The sequence below is a fragment of the Periplaneta americana genome, chromosome 17 (genome assembly GCF_040183065.1).
Source record: "Periplaneta americana isolate PAMFEO1 chromosome 17, P.americana_PAMFEO1_priV1, whole genome shotgun sequence".
NCBI lineage: Eukaryota > Metazoa > Arthropoda > Insecta > Blattodea > Blattidae > Periplaneta > Periplaneta americana.
The window spans coordinates 94,432,870-94,457,417 of record NC_091133.1 but is presented as its reverse complement, the minus strand read 5'-3'; the positions used below and the strand labels follow the sequence as shown (position 1 = coordinate 94,457,417).

The 24,548-nt window shown below is 35.8% G+C and overlaps 1 protein-coding gene across 3 annotated transcripts in view; it reads right to left on the bottom strand.

Moving 5' to 3' along the window:
- Positions 1-24,548, bottom strand: part of Elk (Eag-like K[+] channel) — a 778,027-nt gene that overhangs the window by 244,499 nt on the left and 508,980 nt on the right. For all 3 annotated transcript variants that reach the window (XM_069817143.1, XM_069817142.1, XM_069817144.1), the window contains exon 4: positions 4,805-5,038. In XM_069817143.1, the coding sequence (XP_069673244.1) occupies positions 4,805-5,038 (234 nt within the window). The remainder of the gene's footprint in view (positions 1-4,804; positions 5,039-24,548) is intronic.

Sequence of the window (24,548 nt, the reverse complement as noted above, 5' to 3'; positions counted from 1 at the left end):
AGAGGGATGAAGTTACAGGAGAATGGAGAAAGTTACACAACACAGAACTGCACGCATTGCCTGACATAGGCTAATTAGGAACATTAAATCCAGACGTTTCAGATGGGCAGGGCATGTAGCACGTATGGGCGAATCCAGAAATGCATATAGAGTGTTAGTTCGGAGGCCGGAGAGAAAAAGACCTTTGGGGAGGCCGAAACGTAGATGGGAAGGTAATATTAAAATGGATTTGAGGGAGGTGGGACATGATGATAGAGGCTGGATTAATCTTGCTCAGGATAGGGACCGGTGTCGGACTTATGTGAGGGCGGCAATGGACCTCCGGGTTCCTTAAAAGCCAGTAAGTAAGTATGGTACAGTTTTAAGGAGGCATGGAAGAGGTATTTTTATGTAATTCTGGTAATTAACTTTTCCTGCTTTACTGTTTGGAGGAGGATCGGAGTGCGCGCAAGAAGCGGTATAAGTAGCATCAATTTTCAAGTCATATTTCGTAAACGAAGAAAAAGCGAAACGAATGAATATGAACATGTTCCTTAACGAACGAAAATTAGCGTAAATAGGCCTATGTATTTTCATTAAATTCAAGCTACACGACCTGGGACGGTTCTCTTGTAGCTACTAAGTCCGAGATGGTTTGAGTGGCTACCGTGGCAGATGAGTTATCTTGCATTAGTTCTGAAAGAGCGAGGCCTCATCCTGATAAGGCCCAGAGCCCGGAGCCCCAAGTCATCCTATATCAACATCAAAAACTCATAATACTCCCCAAGATTTCACCACAGGCTATTTTTAACTATCGCAGATGATAGATAAAATAAGGGGAAGATGAAGAGTGTTTGTGAAATGATGGAAGGAAACTAGGATACCCCGATGAAAACCCTTTGCAACGTCTGCCCACCACAAATTCCGTCACTACCTGGTCGGGAGTCAAATCCAGACCGCCAATATAAAAGACCAGCGTGCTAGAACTTGAACCAAAGACGCAGCTCTATACCATCATACACCAAACCATCTTAAAAAACCCAACCAAGTGATCAGCCCAAGCGGGAGTTGAACCTACGCCCGAGCGCAACTCCAGCGCAGCAGGCAAACGCACTACCGCCCGAGCTATGCCAGTGGCTAGCATTTGTTTCTCTCGTAGGTGTGATAACAGAAACATAACGACAAAAGTAATAATTCAATAATCTTCAATCAGACTGTATGTCAAAGCTGAAAAAATTGTGTTGATTAACCCTGTTTACAGTTCTCATTTCCGCTAATTGCCAACGACCGGATTATCACAATTCAAATGCAATATTTGTCTAACTGGAGCTCGCAGAATGCGCGGTTTTATTCATATTGGCGAACCCTACATTGAACAGCGATTTCATTAAATTCAGTAGAAGTTCTCAGAAAGTGAAGCTACAATATACGACAGCTGAGCTAAACAAACACTGAAGCACGCTCTTCACACAGGCCAGACGGCCGACATGCATATTCAGAACAAGCCGCGCTACCTTCCTGTGTCTATGGCCGCTGCACAGAAACTACTGCTCGCCGATTTCATTGTTATAGGCCTACTGTATATTATATGGAACATGAACGGCCGTATGTAATTAACTGAACCCGCATCCTTCATAGACAACGGATTCGTAACATTTTTTCACTGGAACCAATCAGACTAGGCCAGGCCAAGTGATGCTGATAAGGTGGTGAGATCAGATAAGATAACTAAATCGAATCAGCCTAGATTAGTCAGGTCTGGTAAGATCAATGAGTCGCGACAGGTAAAATCAGTCAGTCGCGTCCACGTCAGGTAAGATCAGTTAGTCGCGTCAGATAAGATCAGTCAGTCGCGCTCGTATCAGATAGGATCAGTCAGTCGCACCCGTGTCAGACAGGATCAGTCAGTCGCGCTCATATAAGATAAGATCAGTCAGTCGTGCACGTATCAGATAAGATGAGTCAGTCGTGCCCGTGTCTGATAGGATCAGTCAGTCGCGCTTGTATCAGATAGGATCAGTCAGTCGAGCCCGTGTCAGACAGGATCAGTCAGTCGCGCTCGTATCAGATAAGATCAGTCAGTCGTGCACGTATCAGATAAGATCAGTCAGCCGTGTTCGTATCAGATAAGATCAGTCAGTCGTGCACGTGTCAGATAGGATCAGTCAGTCGCTCTCGTATCAGATAAGATCAGTCAGTCGCGCACGTATCAGATAAGATTAGTCAGTCGTGCCCGTGTCAGATAGGATCAGTCAGTCGCGCACGTATCAGATAAGATCAGTCAGTCGCGCCCGTATCAGATAAGATCAGTCAGTCGCGCTCGTATCAGATAAGATGAGTCAGTCGTGCCCGTGTCAGACAGGATCAGTCAGTCGCGCTCGTATCAGATAAGATCAGTCAGTCGCGCACGTATCATACAAGATCAGTCAGTCGTGCTCGTATCAAATAAGATGAGTCAGTCGTGCCCGTGTCAGATAGGATCAGTCAGTCGTGCTCGTATCAGATAAGATCAGTCAATCGTGCTCGTATCAGATAAGATCAGTCAGTCGTGCTCGTATCAGATAATATGAGACAGTCGTGCCCGTGTCAGATAGGATGAGTCAGTCGCGCTCGTATCAGATAAGATCAGTCAGTCGTGCCCGTGTCAGATAGGATCAGTCAGTCGCGCTCGTATCAGATAAAATCAGTCAGTCGTGCTCGTATCAGATAAGATGAGTCAGTCGTGCCCGTGTCAGATAGGATCAGTCAGTCGCGCACGTATCAGATAAAATCAGTCCGTCGTGCTCGTATCAGATAAGATGAGTCAGTCGTGCCCGTGTCAGGATCAGTCAGTCGCGCTCGTATCAGATAAGATCAGTCAGTCGTGCTCGTATCAGATAAGATCAGTCAGTCGTGCTCGTATCAGATAAGATGAGTCAGTCGTGCCCGTGTGAGATAGGATCAGTCAGTCGCGCTCGTATCAGATAAATTAGTCAGTCGTGCCCGTGTCAGATAGGATCAGTCAGTCGTGCTCGTTTCAGTTAAGATCAGTCAGTCGTGCCAGTGTCAGATAGAATCAGTCAGTCGCGCTCGTATCAGATAAAATCAGTCAGTCGCGCTCGTATCAGATAAGGTCAGTCAGTCGCGCTCGTATCAGGTAAGATCAGTCAGTCGTGCCCGTGTCAGATAGGATCAGTCAGTCGCGCTCGTATCAGATAGGATCAATCAGTCGCTCTCGTATCAGATAAAATCAGTTAGTCGCGCTCGTTCAGATAAGGTCAGTCAGTCGCGCTCGTATCAGATAAGATCAGTCAGTCGCGCTCGTATCTGATAAGATCAGTCAGTCGTGCCTGTGTCAGACAGGATCAGTCAATCGCGCTCGTATCAGATAAAATCAGTCAGTCGTGCCCGTGTCAGATAGGATCAGTCAGTCGCGCTCGTATCAGATAAGATCAGTCAGTCGCGCTCGTATCAGATAGGATCAGTCAGTCGTACCTGTGTCAGATAGGATCAGTCAGTCGTGCCCGTGTCAGATAGGATCAGTCAGTCGTGCCCGTGTCAGATAGGATCAGTCAGTCGCGCTCGTATCAGATAGGATCAGTCAGTCGTGCCCGTGTCAGATAGGATCAGTCAGTCGTGCCCGTGTCAGATAGGAACAGTCAGTCGCGCTCGTATCAGATAAGATCAGTCAGTCGTGCCCGTGTCAGATAGGATTAGCCTGTCGTGCCCGTGTCAGGTAGGATCAGTCAGTCGCGCTCGTATCAGATAAGATCAGTCAGTCGCGCCCATGTCAGGTAAGATCAGTCAGTCGAGTCAGATAAGATCAGTTTTTAATTTTAATATTGTGTAACCTTGAAGACTTCAGCAATAATCATTAATCTCATTTTATTGATGTTGTGTAACCTTGAAGACTTCAGCAATAATCATTAATCTCATTTTATTAATGTTGTGTAACCTTGAAGACTTCAGCAATAATCATTACTCTCATTTTATTAATGTTGCTGTAACCTTGAAGACTTCAGCAATAATCATTAATCTCATTTTATTAAATATCAAATAGTTTGTTTTATTTTCAGTCTATCACTTATCAAGGTATTGAGGCAGAAATTAATTCTGTTACATCAATTACAATATGTTAAATTATGCATCACGAATATTTTCGACTTTTCAAGTAAGTCATCTTCAGGTGATGTGATTTGCTGACAAATACAATTGAACATAGGTGAAAAGATACAAAGATAAAAATACACATGTATAAAACACATATAAAATTTAACCTGCTTGCTCATTTTTTAAAATGAGCAAGCAAGGTTAAAAAAAAAATTTTATATCTAAATTAAATAAAAAAAATTATATGTCTTTTATATATGTGTGTTTTTATCTTTGTATCTTTTCACCTATGTTCAATTGTATTTGTCAGAAAATCACATCACCTGAAGATGACTTAATTGAAAATCGAAAATATTCGTGATGCATAATTTAACATATTGTAATTGATGTAACAGAATTCATTTCTGCCTCAATACCTTGATAAGCGATAGACTGAAAATAAAACAAACTATTTGATATTATAATTTAAGAACTTATCTGAATTCTTAATATGACATTTAAATTCATTTTATTAATATTATGTAACCTTGAAGACTTCAGCAATAATTATCAATCTCATTTTATTAATGTAATGTAACCTTGAAAACTTTAAATATGTTTATGCAAAAATTATCATCTTTAGAAATAAGAATACATAAAATGATAAAATCCTGCTGCTAGAACTTATATTTTAAAGTGTTACTGCACATGCTGTTACTCACACTACTTTCTTATACGAAGCTGTGGTGACACTCACCATTCTTTTTGTAGAAGATGACCTCGAGCTTCAACTCGGTCTTGCACTCGAGGGCCTTCTCCACTTGCATCTTGTGTTCCTCCGCCGTGTCGGGTCCGTAGAGGAACTTGCAGGCGCAGCCCTTCTGCATGATCTGAGCCCGAGCGAATCCTGTCAGCTCGCAGAATCCGTCCGAGCAGTACACGATGGGATACAACGCCGGCACCTGCGCGTTGCCCAGCACGAAGTTGCTGTCTGCAAGCAAACAACCACCACGGTCACCGGACTTTCATTTACTCATATAAATTATAAAGTAATACATATATTAAATTTTCGTTATCCAGTGATTTATATATTTTTTCTTTATAGGTTCACTTGACTTATAATCGGGATATTTACCATTTACTCAAAATTATTTATTTATTTATTTATTTATTCATTCATTTATTTATTTGTTTATTTAATCTGACAAGATTAAGACCATAAGGCCTTCTCTTCCATCCTACTAGATAGCACATAGGAATACAAAAATATAAACATTGGCAAAGTAATAGAAATTGAATTAAAGTCCTATAGAATAGAGCCCAATAACAGAGTAAAAAAAGACTATAGAGTACGTATTAAGTTAATATAAGGAAAAAAAGTTAAAATAACAATACCAACAATTTTTTAATTAATATCATAATTTTTTATAATAAAAAGGGGTGACCTATTGTCTCTAATGTCGATATTGCAACAAATTGGAAAAAAAAATTGTAGTCAAAGTGCAGGCACAATAAATAATTTAATCTAATTTAAAGCTCTCCACTTTATCACATTGGTGAGGTAAAGTATTTACTGCACTAATGTGGTGAAGTATCTCATTACGACATTTTTACGAATGTCGTAAACTTTGACATTATGTAACAAAAAAGTTTTCCGGATTGTTGAGGCTGGCCCATAATAAACCGGGAACGGAAACGACAACGAGAACGAAAATATTATTAAAATTAATGTATTTAAATGTGAGCATCATAATTCACTATTGTGAATGCTCACATTTAAATACATTTATTTTAACTTTATTTCCGTTCTCGTTCTTGTTGTCGTTTCCGTTTCCGGTGTATTGTGGACCAGACTTTAAAGACCTCCAACCATAAATTATAACATCCGGACCAAATGTATTTTCTCTCGCGTCTAGTAATACCTTAGTCAGTCGCATAATAGGTGGCGTTTGAGGCGGTGAGCTTATCACTTATCCCTCTGCCCCTGTCGGCAAATGAGTGTAACTTTCTTGTAGGTAGACTATTGCAACCTCCGTCAGGGAATACCTATGTTCCGGCACCGGAACGATGGGTTAAATACATAATTATAATTCATTCGTCAGTTTTTCCTAAGTTCCTTTCTTATATTCTGATTTGTCTGAAGAAAGATGAGTTGGTTGATATTAATAATTGTAATTACTGGCAGTGGTTCATAGATACAAATTTTGGGATCATTTCTCAATGAACATCAGAATAAAATAACTGATCAGATATGAAGGAGATATGCTGATGGGTTGTGAAGGAGTATATGGGTTTCTAGATTACTCTATGTTAGAAATGAAGTTATCCTGTAATGAATGAATATAAGTGAAAACGTGGTGGAGCGCAGGCCTATCCAAGAGAGGTCACTGCATGGTTCGATCACGTACAACGTATGAACTAGGAGAGCTGGCCGAAATAAATTATGGAATGGTCACGCACGGAAAATAATGAAAGGACGTCCTCTGATTTAATGGGGAGGAGTTGCTGGAGCAAATGAAGACCAGTAGGATGATCGGGGAAGTTGGCAAATGGAATTACAAGGCAACATCTAATAAAAGAGTGGAGAATCTTTGAAAAGTGAAGCAAGTATGAAGACTGAGATTCAGTTTCTATCAATTTATAAAAAGGTATTACTTACCAGTGGTATTAAAAACAAAGATTATAATATACAGAAGTTTCGAAAAATGCCATCCAAGCAGTAGAAGTGGTAACGGGTGTTATCAAGACATCAAATCAGGAGAGAAAATAATCTATCTAACAATTTTAGCGAAAAGACAAGTGGGCCACATCGTAATGTTTATTAAACCTCTGTCTAACAAAGAATTATTAAGAAGCTCTTGTCGAAATCTCCCCTCATACTGCACACACTGTCAGTATCGTACGTCAGTAAAAAGATCTAATCGACAAATTCAATTATTAAACGATTGTATACTTTTTATATGTAGCTTAAGTGCATATATATATATATATATATATATATATATATATATTATATGTTTGAATTTTTCTCATGTGTCAAAGATATTCTCATGCACACACTTGTATTAAAGTTATTTATTTATATAAATATATTTATTTACTTGCTTATTTACTTATTTATTTACTTATTTATTTATTTATTTATTTATTTATTTATTTATTTATTTATTTATTTATTTATTTATTTATTTATTTAATCTGACAGAGCTAAAGGCAACAGGCCCTGTCTTCCGCCTACCTGAACTCTAAATGAATACAATAGCCTTACGTTACAATAATAATAGTACAGTAATAACTAGAGCCTACAACAATAACATACCTGTGAATAATAATAATAAATAATAAGAGTAAAATTAAGTAATGCTGTATAATTTAGATAAGTAGTTAGTGAAATAATAATGCACATAGGCTACTTGGAAACAACAACAATAATAATAATATCATGAGATAATTTTAATAATAATCCTGTTACTAAATGCATAAGCATTAACAAACTGAAAAATTGAAATTATTGATTATTGTTTAGTCAACAATCCGAAGACAGGTTTGAACCTCATAAGTAACACCAATAAGGCATTAGTCATGAGGCAACTAGGCCAGGAGATAATGGGGTAGGTGGCCAGTTGCTTTCCCCCTCCATCGCCGATTAGCTACATATTCCAATAATCAGATTTCAGATGCATACAAACAATTGTTCTTCCTCTGACACATATCGTCAGATATACATATCAGCCAGAACCTCAATCAGAGGTAGAAATTATTGGTAACAAGAATTAATTGATAAAAAATGTTTCCTTAGTTTATTCTTAAATTCGTTTGATGTCGGACAGTCTCTGACATTGCTTGGTGGGAAATTCCAAAGTCGATAAACAGCCACGATTAAAGCAGAATGTTGACTCCTTTGGACTCACTTTTTTACTATTCTTTTCACTTCAATTTTTCGAATTTTTGCTAGAACAACCTTTACTATTTTCATTTTCTCGTGGCGCATCAGGGAATCATTCGCGCCACGCGGCACGCCGGTTGAAAATGGCTTGTCGCGTTGCCTGACATAGTTTACTATGCTCGACCAGTCTGTTTCCGCAGACTACTGCTAAACTGTATTGTTTATATTCCCTTCCTCTCGTTATCAATAGTAATTATAATAATAACTTCTAGGTTCAGGATCGAAAACCGCCAGGCCTAATCATCGCATTTAGGGCGTACAAGGCGCCCAAACGGAATAATTACAAAGACCCATCCAGATCCAGCCCTCGCCTCGTGAAGAAATTCTTAAGGGAACTGGGTAGTGATGCCTGTGGGATTAAAAAATTTCACTACAAAAATTTAGTTCAATATTTCTAGGCTTTTAGTGCTCAGAGTGGAATAAAAATTGCCATGTGATACAATCAATCATTCTGAATTCAGTGGTATAAAATACAACTAATTAGTTACTTATCCAAGTGCAAAAGAAAGGCCCTAACTAATAACCTGTTTTCCCACTTTGTTAAATGTACCTCATTCTTCAGGTGCACATTACTTTCTACAATCTTCACTCATATACCTTGTATTTTTTAAAGTTATATAGTAATGTGTATTGTAAATAATAAAGCAAAATTTAGTTAGTTAGTTTAGTTTAGTGAAACAGAAAAAATATTGAACTTCATTTAACATTTTTTTGCAATTTTTTTCAATGTATTTTTTCTCGTCTTATGTCTGCGATATTCTTAAACACGTAGGTCTACTATGTAGTACACAAGCTGCAGAAAACACTGTAAAAATTTTATGTAAATTGATTCAGTAGTTTCAGAGAAAAATGCACTTACGTTTGAAAAATGTCAACTTATGGAAAACTGCATTTAGAAAACAGAAGGATATATGAATTACATGCACAGTCAAATTTAAAGAGGTTATTTAAAGGATTTACCTCCAGAAATACCTCCCAGAGTATTTATATTGTTTTAAAGAGCAAGTTTTGTACTTTTTTAAAACACAAAATAAGAAATCGGATTTTTGACCTCTAATCACTACCTGGTTCCCTTAAATGCGTTTTGTATATTCACTAGAGGACTGTGGTTCTAATAAATTATGTTACTCTCTTCAGTATGGAGAATCGGTTGGAAATTGAAGGGAGAGAATTTATTAACGTTTTGTAGACACCAAATGTGGAATTAGCCGTGATATATCGGTAACATATCGAAGTATCTGGTGACAGAGCCATTCAAATTAAGTCGCTGAATGATGTCTTGCATTTGAATGTGACAGAGTTAACGTGACAGACGACAATCCGGGTTGAAGTGGCTGGCCACACTCCACGACCATACAGGAGCGTACTCCACGAGTCGAGGAACTCATTCACGGGGATAGATGAGTAACTGCATACGAATGCGAGTTGTGCTACTTCATCGTGCTACATATAACTTATGGCCGGTTTCACCAAGGTCCCTCTGATTTTGCTTGGCGAACGTTATTTTAACAAACGTCAATTTTCTATCGCTTCTTTAAAACAAAAGTTTCATCAACATCGATTCTACAGGGACATCATTTTATTTTTACTAACATTTTTAATATTAACCTGTCTATACCTTTAGAGAACCGGAAACACCGCTTGCTCCCCCCTCCAAGACTGGAGTTCGATGATACTGGCGTAAAACACAAATCACTCTACTAGGTATAGGATGGAAGAAAACTAGGAAATATCGCTATTTTGAGTTTGATAATTTTCATTAGGTTTTTCTTTAATCAAAGTACAGTACTGTATTAAGAATAAGTGTTTTTACTCACGATGTGAGCTATCCATGCGAACGTATTCATTATGCAGTGTATATTATACTGTCTACAGCACATTAGCGTACAATATAGAGAAAGAAGTTAAATTGAAAAATAATCATAATATGGATATTTAAACACATTTTTGAAAATGGTGGCCGTTCATTTCGATACAGGCTTCAGTTCTTTTGTGCATATTATCGGAGTATAGACTAGCGCATCTAATTTCAATTGCCAGTTTCGTCCTTCGTACTAGTAACTCATGTTGAAATAATTCAGTACCTACTCTACGTAATGTGAATTCAATCTTCACTTCTGCCCGACCCGAAAATATAAAATTACTCAGACATGCTATCTACTGTCCGTCCAAGTGGTTATGCTGCAGGATTGTAGAAAGGGAGGAAATCACGTGACAGTTAATTACTTAACGAGGCCCTTTTATTTAAGTTAAATTAAACAGCTGTATAATATTACGTAAACGTCCAATTCCTAAGAGAAATTAATGTTTTCAGAAAAGAGCTAAGACAGCCCGGCTTTTACAGAGGGGCGAGCAGAAGCAGGTGGGGGAAATCGGGATGCGACGTAGGCAAACGGACAGTACCTGTGCGAAAATATGATTCAATATTGAAAGCTCTTTCGTCACTGGAAAACGCGAACATATTTCTGGAACGTACTATACTCAGTAACTCAGTACTGCTTACTATCTGCGGTCTTGGTTCTGTGTGGAGTTGGAACTTCCTTAGTAGAAGGGGTGGGAGTGAAGTACATTCAAAAACTCAGGTACAATAAAAATTGAAGTAAAAATAAAATGATGTCCCTGTATATAAATACTGACGATCCTTAGCTTCCCTAATATAGAACATATTTTAAATAGCTATGCAGCTTCCGTAGAAATAAAGGATATATCGTCGTTGTTCCTGTAATAACTCCTATATGACTTATTTATCGAGTTTCAGATTTTTGCTCTATTAAATAACTTAAATAGTGATACAGCAAATAATAAAATCTCCTATATGTAATTATATTTCTTTGTTTCGAAAATGTAAGAATTCTCAGTCTCCTATGTACGGCTGCCATAGGATGAATAAATGTGTTTTTTCTTCCTACTGAAAATTTTTATATTTTGCATATAGGAGTTATTACAAGAACAACGACGATATTACTGTATATAGTCACTGTTTTGATTGGTAAGAAATACTAAGGACTGTCTATGGGCCTAAACGGCCTAAATGCGAGGATCCATCACGGATCAAAACACGAATGAAATGAAGGCGATATGCTCTGTGAAATGAGTCCGGGGTTTAGCACCGATAGTTAGCCAGCATTTGCTTATATTTGGTTGAGCGAAAACCCCGGAAAAACCTCAACAGATAACTTGCCCCGACCGGGATTCGAACTACTAGCTTTAAGAATTTGAAGCATGAAAATGCAGACCAAGGAGCGCTTCAGCTTTAATACCCCTGATTGACTGTCAGAGTCCCATGCCTCTCAAAAGTATGCAGCGCACCCTAGCGCATTCGTGGCGACAAGTAAGTTACATCTGTGAAGTTTACTTTCTGTTTTTATGACACGTACAATTTATTCTTGCGGCCTGATACTCAATTTGTAGAGCAACTGGCTTTGGATTGACAGGTCCTGGGTTCAATTTCTGATAGAGGCGGGACTTTTCTCATAGCCAAAACTTCCAGAAATGCGCCAACGCTCAGTCAACCTCATATCAAATTGAATGAATGAATCTTGATTTCGTTAGGTTTATAAATAAAAATGGTTCACTTATGTGCTTCTAAAACTAGTTATTTCTTCATAATAGCTATTCGTAGAACGTAAATGTAAAAGAAAAATTGTGCTTCCTTTGGTCTAGGTCTTCTTTAGAATTAACAATTTAATATACGTTACAAATGGCTTTTAAGGAACCCGCAGGTTCATTGCCGCCCTCACATACGCCCGCCATCGGTCCCTATCCTGTGCAAGACTAATCCAGTCTCTATCATCATATCTCGCCTTCCTCAAATCCATTTTAATATTATCCTCCCGTTTACGTCTCAGCCTCTCCAAAGGTCTTATTCCCTCCGATCTTCCAACTAACATTATATATGCATTTCTGGATTCGCCCATATGTGCTACATGTCCTGCCCATCTCAATCTCATCTGGATTTAATGTTCCTAATTATGTCAGGTGAAGAATATAATGCGTGCAGTTCTGTGTTGTGTAACTTTCTCCATTCTTCTGTAACTTCATCACTCTTAGCTCCAAATATTTTCCTAAGAACGCTGTTCTCAAACACCCTTAATTTCTGTTCCTCTCTCAAAGTAAGAGTCTAAGTTTCACAACCATACAGAGTAATAGGTAATATACAGTGGCGTAGCATGAAATTTTGAGCAGGGTAAGCTAACTCAAGTTGTCTTTCATGTACAAGGAAACGTATTGCAAAAATAGTCTTAAAATAAATAGTACATAGTCCATGTCAAGTCAGCAGTCCGAAGATTGGTAGGAACCTCATAAGTAACACCAATGACATCACCTCAAATGGTAGTAAAATATGATTTCATGATTTACACATATCTCTGTCAAACAGACACATACTGTATATGTATAATTTAACATTAGCTCACTCCCTGTCATATTTAGAGAAATCACAATATTAACGGTAAATAGATAGATACAGTGTTAGTATAATTACGTCAATCAACGTTAAAATCTTTATCAGAAGTTTATTTTTGACTACATAAATTAGTGTCAGGAATTGTTATTTCACTCATATTTATTATATGATCCACAGTGTACACTAACACTTCAACTGAACACAACTCACGAAAGGGATAACTCGGAAGCTAAATTCTTTCCAATGCCAAAGCTAGCTTATTGCGAGCCTTGCGACCAGGGTAGTTTAGCTAGAAAGGGAGGGAAAATATGCGGGATGGGTTACACAGAAGAATGCGTGAAAGAAACGAGTCTGTCTGTAGCGCATTGAGGGGGATTGAAAGCTGATGTGTGCAGGCTTCATGTTTACTGCTGCATCACAAATCATCCTGAGCTGCCGCATCACAACATTTAACGCGTGAATATGAATTGTATTAAAATTAATAAATAATTTTGTTCATAAACTGCAGATTTATTATGTAGTTATTAACTGGGGAAGCTGAGCTTTTTAGCTTACATTGACGCTACGCCACTGGTAATATAACTGTTTTATAAATTCTAACTTTCAGATTTTTTGACAACAGACTAGATGACAAAAGCTTCTCAACCGAATAATAACAGGCATTTCCCATATATGTAATAATAATAATAATAATAATAATAATAATAATAATAATAATAGTAACAATTATTATTATTATTATTATTATTATTATTATTATTATTTCATCGAAAATAATGACTATGAATGATCCTTCGGAACATAACGATTCCGATTGGGCCTACTTACCAATACCCACATTGGTGCTATGGTAAAGCTATGCTGGCCTTAGATTCAAGAAGTATAATGTCGTGATGTTGTTAGAAACAATCTCCATATTTTCATTTGAAACAAGGTCTCTCAATTTTCAACCTTCGTGGCTTCTACCGAATGCACTGGAATGAAAATTCTGTTTTAAGCTAGTTACAATCTTGACGTTCACTTCACTCAAAAAAATCGCTACTGAATGCTAATAATATTACCTTCACGCAAACATGAGGAAACAGCTTCTTCCATATTTAACGAGGTTAATTCATTTTAATGAAACATAACGTTGCAAGATGCGTTCCACTCAGGACCCCGTCCCCTCCCTGAGGCTGCTCTCTGAAATTCCTACCTTCACTTGATGTTAAGACGATGGGAGTGAAAAGTTGGGTTGCGATACAGTGAATATTTAAAATCCCCCCTCCTAGCTCTGTTTACTTAAGGGGAGCTGCTTCAAGAAATGTAAACGTGACTCTTATTTCAGTGGCGGCTAAGAAAATTTTCAACGTCATCTCCAAGATGTGTTCCTCAGTTAGAAACCTGAATAATGTAAATTGCACAAGGACTTGTCAAGTGTAGGCCAGAAACATTCTACATTATTTAAACATCAGAAATTAACCAAAAATTAAATTCTAGAATCAATTATATATTCTCACTGTATCATAAAGTTCTCATAGTATAACAGAGAAACTTCTTTATGAAATTATGTATTTCTACGAAGGCAGACGACATTCCGCGTAAGGTTCGCAGAAATATCATTCCTCCTCTGCAACTTTTCAATTTTACACAATTTACGTAAATTCACATGCAATGCATTATACAGTTATAAGTGAATTTTCCAACTTCTACAATGTGAGAGTGACTATGACATTTTTATTACGTGTTTATGCTCTTATCAGTATTATACCGAATTTAGGTCTGTGATTTTATTGGTTTAAAAGTCATTAGTAGACAGTGGATACGGAATGACATCGTTGAATGTAGATGCACATTTACTCTATGTTACATTTTTTCATTCAGACCATTGCCTCAACAGGTTTTAAACGTAAACAGACGACGTCAACATGCTACTGTATCTCCGTACAGTCAGAAGGAAAATAAAAATAACGTACTGTAGTAGTGTAGCACATATCTTGCAAGTTCAGTCCTCGTCATCATTGATGCAATTACCAGCGTTGCTGTAAACGACGATATATTCTCGTAAGTTGTCGAAGCTAAATCGTCTTCGCCTATCGCTTAAACAGTTTTTGTATTGAGAGAATTTCTTTTTGAAGAAAAACTCTAAAATGGGGATCACTCAATTTCTTTAGAGGAATATTTGCACTGAGCATCATATTGCACGTGTCGTTTAGACCCGCACAACTAAATGATGATGATGATGATGATGATGATGATGGTTCCTCAGATTTTATTTCAACGCATTTCCTGTGCGATGTACTGTTGCAATGTTTCTCTATAGCCTGAGTTGTTTTGGTATTTATTTCAATTTTACATACATTACACACGATATTGTCTTCGTTAATACATAAAATGTCACTCTCATACTTCTTAATTGCATTTCGTATCTCTAAGCGAATTTAACGTTTTGACTTCGACATTATGAATGGATCAGCACTACACTATTCAACTCGTACCAAATACTTGAGCAGGATAACACAACTGCATAAATTGCAACGCAATGTGGACCGGGGTTCCTTCGTTATGTACGCTGCTGTACTCGTCAGGTACACAAAAGACGGACGGCGCGGCACGTACCATATACTCCGATACGAAACAACTTCACTTTTCCTTAAGTCATCCCGCATCACTGTCTAGTCATTAGCATTTGTTAACTTTTCATTATCATTCCATATAAGAAATTCTTTAAATGACAGTTTTAATCTAAGTTGAAATTTTGCAAAAAATACACTTCACATGTATAGAAATGCAAATTGTGATAGAATTTTAATATTTCATGTATAGGCATATTTAACTATCCAGAAATTAACTTCCACTTTTATTATTTAAAAAAATCATTATTATTGTAATTTAATCACCTATTAAAATTTATACTAAAATAAATATGACATGTCGAAGACATCATGCCAGAAAGGTATATCAACAAAACTGCAAGCTTACATTAGAGTCATTTAAATATACACTAATTTTTCCTATCCTTGTCTATTTAACATGATATTTTCTTTGATTCTTCCTCATGCTCATTGTAATTCTCAAACGATTGTTTTCAAACATAAATAATAGATTCCATTAAAATGTTTCGATACCTTCTGGTATGATGTCCTGGATATGATCCTGGATATATTTATTATAACATTCCATGAAATTTTCAACTGATTCGGATAATAATTGCATCGTAAGGAACATTTTTTACAAAACAAACTATAAAAAAATGAACAACTGACAAAATAAATTAAATACCGACTACATAGTCCTTCCAAGTTACATTTAATCTTTGGAGATTGCTGGGCTCTAAAAACATTGAGTGACGGAAAATTAATTAAAACCTCTCTGGGGAGAGTGGCTGAAAAATGTTCGGAATACCTAAACGATTTAAAAAGAATGAAATAGTCTAGGCGTACTATTGTAATACGTTACAGTCTTTTAGACCGAGTTCCTGAAAAGTAAACTTGTGGATTTCAAAAAGTCTAAAATGATTTTGAGCTCAATTTTTCAGCTCATATTAAAATCAGTACAAAATCACACGTTTTTTTCTTAACAACAGTATCAATGTAAAGTAGGTACTGATGTATTTTCTTTTTTCAAATGTTACCCATATGAAAAGTAGATGATTTGCAACTAAAATTGAGACCATGTTGCATACAGTTAAGTCAGTAAATGTTTTCACAAGTACTGTATGCAAAATCAAAATGCGCATTGCGTTTGAGTGACGAATATTTATTGGTTCAACTGAAAACACAGTACAACTCAAATTATCCGGACCCCAGTCATCCGGATCCACAATTATCCGGATGGATTTGGGGAAAAACCAAAAATTAATACTGCGGGATCTCGCGGCACGGAAACGAGTGACTTCTTCAAAGCAACGTACGCTATTCGAGATGTTTCAAGTAAAATAGAGTACAGGTACTATACGGAATTATACATTGCACTAAAATAAATTTGTATATACAATACTAAGTTATATCTGAATTTGTAGTTTTTATTTACTTCAACGTACAATTTTAATAGTACAGTATAGTACATACGTGTACACACCTATGTTTGCTTAGTTTTTATCAATAAAAATTGTGTTTTTACTTTGTCAGACAGCGTTTTTTCCTGAGCTATATCCAATTATCATGATTTCTGCCTATCCGGATCGGCCCGATCCCCAACTAGTCCCGATAATTTGAGTTCTACTGTAATGGTAATTGAAATAAACCTTGGTTTTCATGAAATGATGACAAATATGCCAAAGAAATGTAAACAGTATTGAAATCTAGTTTTTTTTTTACAAATATATAATACGAATTAAATTAAAAATCAGGAATTCACCACTGCTCGCATTATCCGTTCACCTTCCCATCTTTGAGCTCGTTTCCGTATTATCTCTCTTTAATGGCTTTGCGGGTTGCGTTTTAACTGGTTCGGGGATCCTAACATTTTGTCCATGGCTGTTATACGGGATTAATGATAGATTTTAAAATCTCCGGCATAACTCTGACATACGACGAACACGGCATTTCAAAATGCCAATTTCATTATTTGGATTGCTTCGGTAGATGTGGATGCACCCTTCCTCCTGCAGTGCTTATAAAGTGTAGGTATTGGATTACTCTTCAGGACTTGGATAACTTTATAGGAACCTCAGAATAAATCTTCAAGTATTGAAAGTAGAACTGCGCCGATTCAAATTTATTCCGTCTCTCTCAATCTCTCTTTAACAGCATTTTCATGCCCTGAAGATATCCTCACGTTGAAGAACTTGAAATGCTCTCGAAACGAAAGAGGGTTCGGTTCAATTTTGTGGAATTACCCCTGAGGCAGTCCCCTTGTTCGACATCGAAATGTGAAGCGGAATAAACATATCAGAGTGACAGGAACAGGAAGGATGAGATCTCGTCACGTAGCCCGCGTACCTCAGAGCGAAGCACTCGACTCAGCTTACTTCTCCTAACCTTCACCGGGGCGTCTAATTCTATTCTCCAGACAAGTCTGCTGTAAGGCAAGCAAAATAAGTAGACAAGTTTTTATAAATGAACATACGAGTAAGAATTCTTCGTTTCATCTACAAAATGAAGAAAAATTAGATGTGTAAACTGGTAGTAGTAATAAGAGAATAAAATAAATTAAATTAAAATAAATTGAATTAAAATAAAATAAAATTAAAATAAAGTTAAATTAAAATAAAATTAAATTAAATTAAAATTAAAATAAATTAAAATTAAATTAAATTAAAATAAAATTAAATTAAAAAAAATTAAAAAAATTAAATTAAAATAAAATTAAATTAAATTAAAATTAAATTAAAATTAAATTAAAATTAAATTAAATTAAAATTAAATTAAAATAAATTAAATCAAAAATAAATTAATTTAAAATTTAAATTAAATTTAAATAAATTAATTTAAAATTTAAATTGAATTGAACAGAACTGAACTGAACTGAAATGAAATGAATAAATAATAATAATAATAATAATAATAATAATAATAATAATAATAATAATCCGTGGCCCATGAAGGGCCTAGACCGACCAGCCGGCTACTGGCCTCACGCCCACATGCCGAAGCAGAGGTGGACGATCATCCAACCAGAATGGAGGTATCGTGTGGTTAGCACGATGATCCCCCAGCCGTTATAGCTGGTATTCGCAACCGGAATAAAATAAATAAATAAGTAAGAAAATAAGTAAATAAATAAATGAATAAATCAATAAATAAATGAATAAATAAATAAATACATACATGAATAAATAAATAAACAAATAAACAAGTAAACAAACAAACAAATAAATATTTAAATAAATAAGTAAACAAGTAAACAAACAAACAAACAAATAAATCTTTAAATAAATAAGTAAACAAGTAAACAAACAAATAAATACATAAATAAATAAATTAATTAATTAATAAGTAAATAAGTAAATAAATAAGTAAATAAATAAACAAGAAAAGAAGTAAACAAACAAACAAACAAATAAATAAATATTTAAATAAATAAATACATAAATGAATAAATAAGTAAATAAATAAGTAAATAAATAAATAAGTAAATATATATATATATTATTCTCTCTATATAGAAGTAGAAAAAAAGAAAATTGATTGCAGAAATAGCATATTTTTAGAATTTCGCAGAAATATACGCTTTTAGCACGCTGGTACGAACAATGTAGTTTTGGCTTACCATTTTACATGTACAGGGTGGAGCATGGAAGACTGCCTATTTTAAAAGTGAAATAATTTTCTTTCAAAAGAACAAAACCTTTATTTATGCATATTACAAGATAGCTCTCACTCTTGGATTATTATTTTCAAACCCAGAAACACGGAAATTAGCCTCATCAGAAATCATTAGCACTTCCAGTAGCAACGAATCATGTTGAATAAATTCCTACATTTGTCGACAAAAATGTAAGCAATTTAATTTGTCGTTAGCATTTAGTTACATCCCCGGCGCCGGAGCGAATTTTTCTCCTAAAATATTAAGTGTCAATATTACAGATAAATTCTGTAGGACAAATTAATATATCTATAATATTCTCTCAGCTAGCAGTGCATAATAACTGCAGATTCCCGACCAACAAGTCACTCAGCTGAGTGCGCTCCTAGTATAATGGCAGTTGACATTGGACATATACGTCAACATAGATATGCCTAACTTGGAGTCAGGCCACAAAGAGAAACAATGAAGGAGGAAAGTTCGATCCGGTGCTGTGGATTGAATTCGGCGTAGCTCAGTGGTCAGAGCGCTTGGTACGTAGAACCAAGGACCCGGGTTCGATTCCCGGCGCCGGAGCGAATTTTTCTCCTAAAATATTAAACTGCATACGACTGAATGAAAGTTATTCAAAACAACTTAATGAAATCAATCAACAAGACTGAATTAAACAAATTGAATATAGCTAAGTGAAACCGATTCAAATGACAGAATGAAATCAATTCAACGTAACTGACTGAAATAAATTCAACGTGACTGAATGAAACCAACTCAACGCGACTGAGTCAAACAAATTCCATAGTACGACTGAACCGAATCAATTCAAGAAAACTGAATTAAACTATTGAATACGATTTAATAAAACCGATTCAAATGACTGAATGAAATCAATGTAACATGACTGAATGAAACCAAATCAAATCGATTTAATGAATCCAATTGAATGCGAGTGAATGAAATCAATTCAACGCGACTGAAAAATCCAACACGGCTGAATTAATTCAATACGAATAAATTAAATCAATTCAAACAGATTGGATAAAACCAATTCAACAAGACTGAATGAAAAAGATGCAATACTGGATGAAATAAATTCAACGCGAATGAATGAACCAATTCAACATTACTGATTTACACCAAATCAACGTTACTGGAGCCAAATTTCAGAATGATTGAAACCAGATAATTGAACATGGTCTAAAACAAACTGAAACAATCTAACATGGCTGAACCGAAAAAAGAAAAATCAATCCAAGGCCCTGCAGCTAATCACAACGTAAACTAAATGCCTAATCCAGGAATGATGATGATGTACACTACGTAGAGTACTGTGTGTCTAATGTCAGGTTCTGTATCGTGTGCTATGCCCAATTTTCAAACAACAAAAGCAGACTGGATATGTTTTGCTTAAAATAATGAAGAACGGCAACTACCACTCAGCCGGAACTTCTATGATGAAGCTTCTTATGATTAATTATACGATGCCATTCTCCCGAGTAAAACACAATATAGACGCCTCCAAAATCACAATCTTTCCTTGAAAAGGGGGAATTGCTCTACTCCTGAGGTTCGTAGACTAGAAAGTAAATGTCACACCATGATCTTTGCGTCATGTTATAGTTGTTATTAACGTCTACGTCATGTAGCAAAGACTCGGCGATGCATTGGACTCCGCAGTACAGCTTAATGTGAAATGATTCAGAACTATGTAGCAAAAGCGACATAAAAGAAAAGCAAGCAATATTAATTTGTAAATTACAAGAGATGCCAGTATATAATTTCTATACAATTTTATTTCAAGGCTCTTATAGCGAGTTCTTACGCCACGGTTACAAATTTCACAATTTAGCACTAATCTAATAATGAATCTGAAAGATTTTTGAAATTCACACCTGAATGATTTCAAGTATTCCAGTTCTCTTTATTGAGTTAATGGGAACTGAAAGGCAGACGACGTATGTGAATTTTTAGTAAGACGATGATCTCCGATTACACCACATGTCCATACACACATTACATTACATGACATTAAGTAGATGCGTTAAAATACGCGTAAGAGCATTACGTTACACGCATTTAATAGTAATATGCGTTACAAGAGCGGTATGTTGACGTTTTCATGGTCGAGGAAAAGATTGAAAAAGCGAAACGTAGTTGAGCTTTTTCAATTTCCGAGAACATGAAAACAAACATACCGCTCGTGTATCGTACATTATTTTGTGCGAAGATCGTTTATTACATACCTGAAAGACGAATTTCTAATTAGTTGCAATGAAATCTCCATCTTGGTTTCTGTTTAATGACGCCAACTTCAGAACACCAAAATATCTTTCTTCAACATTGTTGCTATAAAATGTTTTCTGTGTTTACTGTGCCCTCCAGCAGGCCGTGATATACGTCTGTCTTCCCCCCCCCAGTCTATAAATGCGAACTTAAAACAAACGGTAAGGTTATGTAATGATTTATTTTTCATTTTAATATTTTAACAATATTATTTATATAACATATTGCAGTAATAACATCGGCATCTGGAATCTTGTTGATTTTTTCACGGCTTCCTTAATGTTACTTGTATCAGGAATGCAATAAGTTTCGTGGATTAGTAGACTTTACTTAATTTTTGCAAATATTTAAAAACAATAATTAACATTGCAATTTAGGTGAAATTACAGTGGTAAGTTTCCAATTTATAATTATTACTATGTTAAACGTCTCTAAAAATAATATGTTAAAAGCCTAAAGCAGTAAAATGAATGTCGCGCTTAAGCGGTAAGAAGAGGGAAATTGTTATGTGTGTTACGTTGGGAATACTGAATGTGGTATTTCACACTTACCGCGTATTGGTTCTGTGCGGAAAGCAAGCAAATACGCACGATCTCGCACAAAAATAGTTTACATACATAGCGGATATCAAGATTGGACACAGGAGGGAATACGATAAAGGACTATATGAGTAGCAAGAAATGACGATGAGAATAAAAGACAAAAGAAGAGACTGATATGAGGAAAAGAAAAGAAGACGAGGAAAAAATTCGACAGGTTCATACCTTTCCTATATTGTATAACTTTACTTGTGGTTGCGATCACCTGTCGACAAGGACAACAAGGAAAATACAAGAAGAAAGGTAAGAGAAGTAGAAAAAGGGGAGACGACAAGGAAAACAACAGCAGTATATGGAGAGCAAGGTAAATGCAAGGAGAACAAGGGAAATAGAAGCATTTGAAATGTGGATATGGAGAAAATGGAACGTGTGATGTGGACAGACAAAACAAGAAATGAAGCTGTATTGGAAAGAGTGGGTGAAGAAAGATTGGTGATGAAACTGATCAGGAAGAGAAAAAAGAATTGGTTTGGTCACTGGCTGAGAAGAAACTGCCTACTGAAGGATGCACTGGAAGGAATGGTGAACGGGAGAAGAGTTCGGGGTAGAAGAAGATATCAGAACATAGACGACATTAAAATATATGGATCATGTGAGGAATCGAAGAGGAAGGCAGAAAACAGGAAAAATTGGAGAAAGCTGGGTTTGCAGTGAAAGACGCCCTTGGGCAGAACACTAAATGACGACTGATACTTTATAGGGAAGAGGTTGTATGCTTTTTGCTCATTTCAGAAGGCAATGTAATGTATTCCATGAACAGTACTTTTCTAACATTTTATTCTTTTATTTTTTATTTTTGACAGAATATTTCAAATACGGTATGTACTATAACTACTATTTTATACAGTTTGGTCCCTGAAATACTAAATGATGATCAGAAGCAGAAAGGGTGAAGTGCTGCCTTAAAATTGTTTAGTTTTTCAGAAAAATAAAATAACACTTTTGGGATGTGTGTTATTATGGCATCGAAACGTATGTTTATCCCTCGATCACGATAAAAAAAATCCATAAAAGTAGAAGTATCTCTCTTTTCATATTCTGAAAAAGTTAGAGCACAAAAATCGACTGAGAAAATTACGGCTTCAGTATTTTTTTAGTGGAGAAGAGCTTTCATTGCAAATTTGCTGGATAAATGGGTCGCTAACCATGCTGAAAATTGTTTTAAACTTCAACTGCAACAGCGAGAACTGAAGCTCAAGAAGCGAGGGAACCTGAAAAAAGAAATAATCCTTAAACAGAGCGTTTACAACTAAAACGACATTGCGAGATTGTGGATTTGAATTGCTGTGTTCATCCATAATTTCCACCAAATTTGGACTCATTTCACTATTTTCTGTTTCCTGGCGTCAAACAGAACTTGAAAGGAAGGATATTGTACAAAGATAATGATGTGATTGAAGAAGTTAAATCTACAAAAACGTGTAGAAATTTTATAGCGGCAGAAAAGCGTGACGTGAAAGGTATGTTCCAAATGAAAGTATTACCTCAGATAAATAACGTAAATATACACGTCAGCCTATTAGTCAAGAGCACCTAAAAGTAAGTATGCCAGCAAACAGATATGCCTAAAGTTTTTTTTCTGTTGGAGATTATTTTTAACCCTCCCTACCATTACTAGAAGTTTGTAATATAGCCATACGAACATCCTGTGTATATGTAATCGTTTACTCTTTCCACTAGAATGTGACAGCCTCATTTCGGAATACAGATTTATTTATACTGTATAAAGCAAATCTATGGACGTTATTTGTCTACATTTAATAATCAAAATTAGACTTTAAAGTTAAATTTACCTTAATGACAGTAAAATCTAGTAATTTACGGATGATGGGTTATATTCCAGAATCCTATGAATGAAATATGGCGTACTAAATCATATATCTTTCCGGCAAAACACAGAGCAACTATCCAACTGCGTAATCAATCATATATCTAGTTAAATATGCTACTTCAATCCGATAAGCGTATTTAGTTTGTAAACATGGCGGCTATGCTAACAGTGTTGTGCGAACTTCTACAAACCTAAATTTAAAAAAGCAGTCTATACTGTTTTCGCTGTAAGAAAAATCCTAATGTAAACATAAGCACGTTGCTGTCATACCTGTGATTGGCTCCCAGCCGAAACAGTCACATGGCGCAGGAAAATATAGTTCGTATTTGGAAGCCACAATCTTGTATTATTTGAAAATAAAAAATTGAATTCTAGTTGTTAAATACGATGAAACCATTTAACTTCACTCATATGTAAAACACTATGTAAAAGAAAAGTTACTTTTATATTTTGTTATGTACTATGAACGCGGATGAATTCCAACAGTAATACCGAGTTAGTCTGTTCTTGTAACAAGGTGGCGTTACTTGAGCTCGTAGTTTTTCACGTTAAGCACGTGGTACTGAAGTATGGCTTCTGCATCCTCAACTGTCCTTTGTGAAGACATAAGACTTAAAAAATTACAGTAATTATAAAATAAATGTTTCCTAAACAAACGAATTCATAGTAGTGAGGTTAGGCCTACTTGAAGAGTAACGGGAAACGTTTAACATGAAACAGAATGTACATCAGTAGGCGGGAACACGTACTGAGAATCTATGGCGCCAAACATTGGCCAATGAAGCCTCACTTCAGTCACGTGCTATTGTTTACATTAGGATTTTTCTTACAGCGAAAAGATTATAGTACTAGCGAATTTCGAACTCATTTTGTTTTCTTGCTACGCGAAATACAGGGAAGCATGGACTTCCGAAGTTTTGTTTCCTTATGACACGAAATACAGGGAAAAAATGGACTTGATATTTTATTTCATCGTTATAGGAAATATCAAGAAACGTGAACTTCGAAATTTTCTTGGATATACACGTTTCTGTACCAGTGAGATAACGCATAAAAAGATTTTTCTGACATAGGGCTGTATATAAAGAAGAAATTAACCTTGTACAAGTGCAACGTCATTACTTTTAATCCTTGAGATTTATAGTAATAAAATCACTAGTAGTAATTTATAACAGTAATAAAATTAATATGATTAATAATTTCATTGGGGCG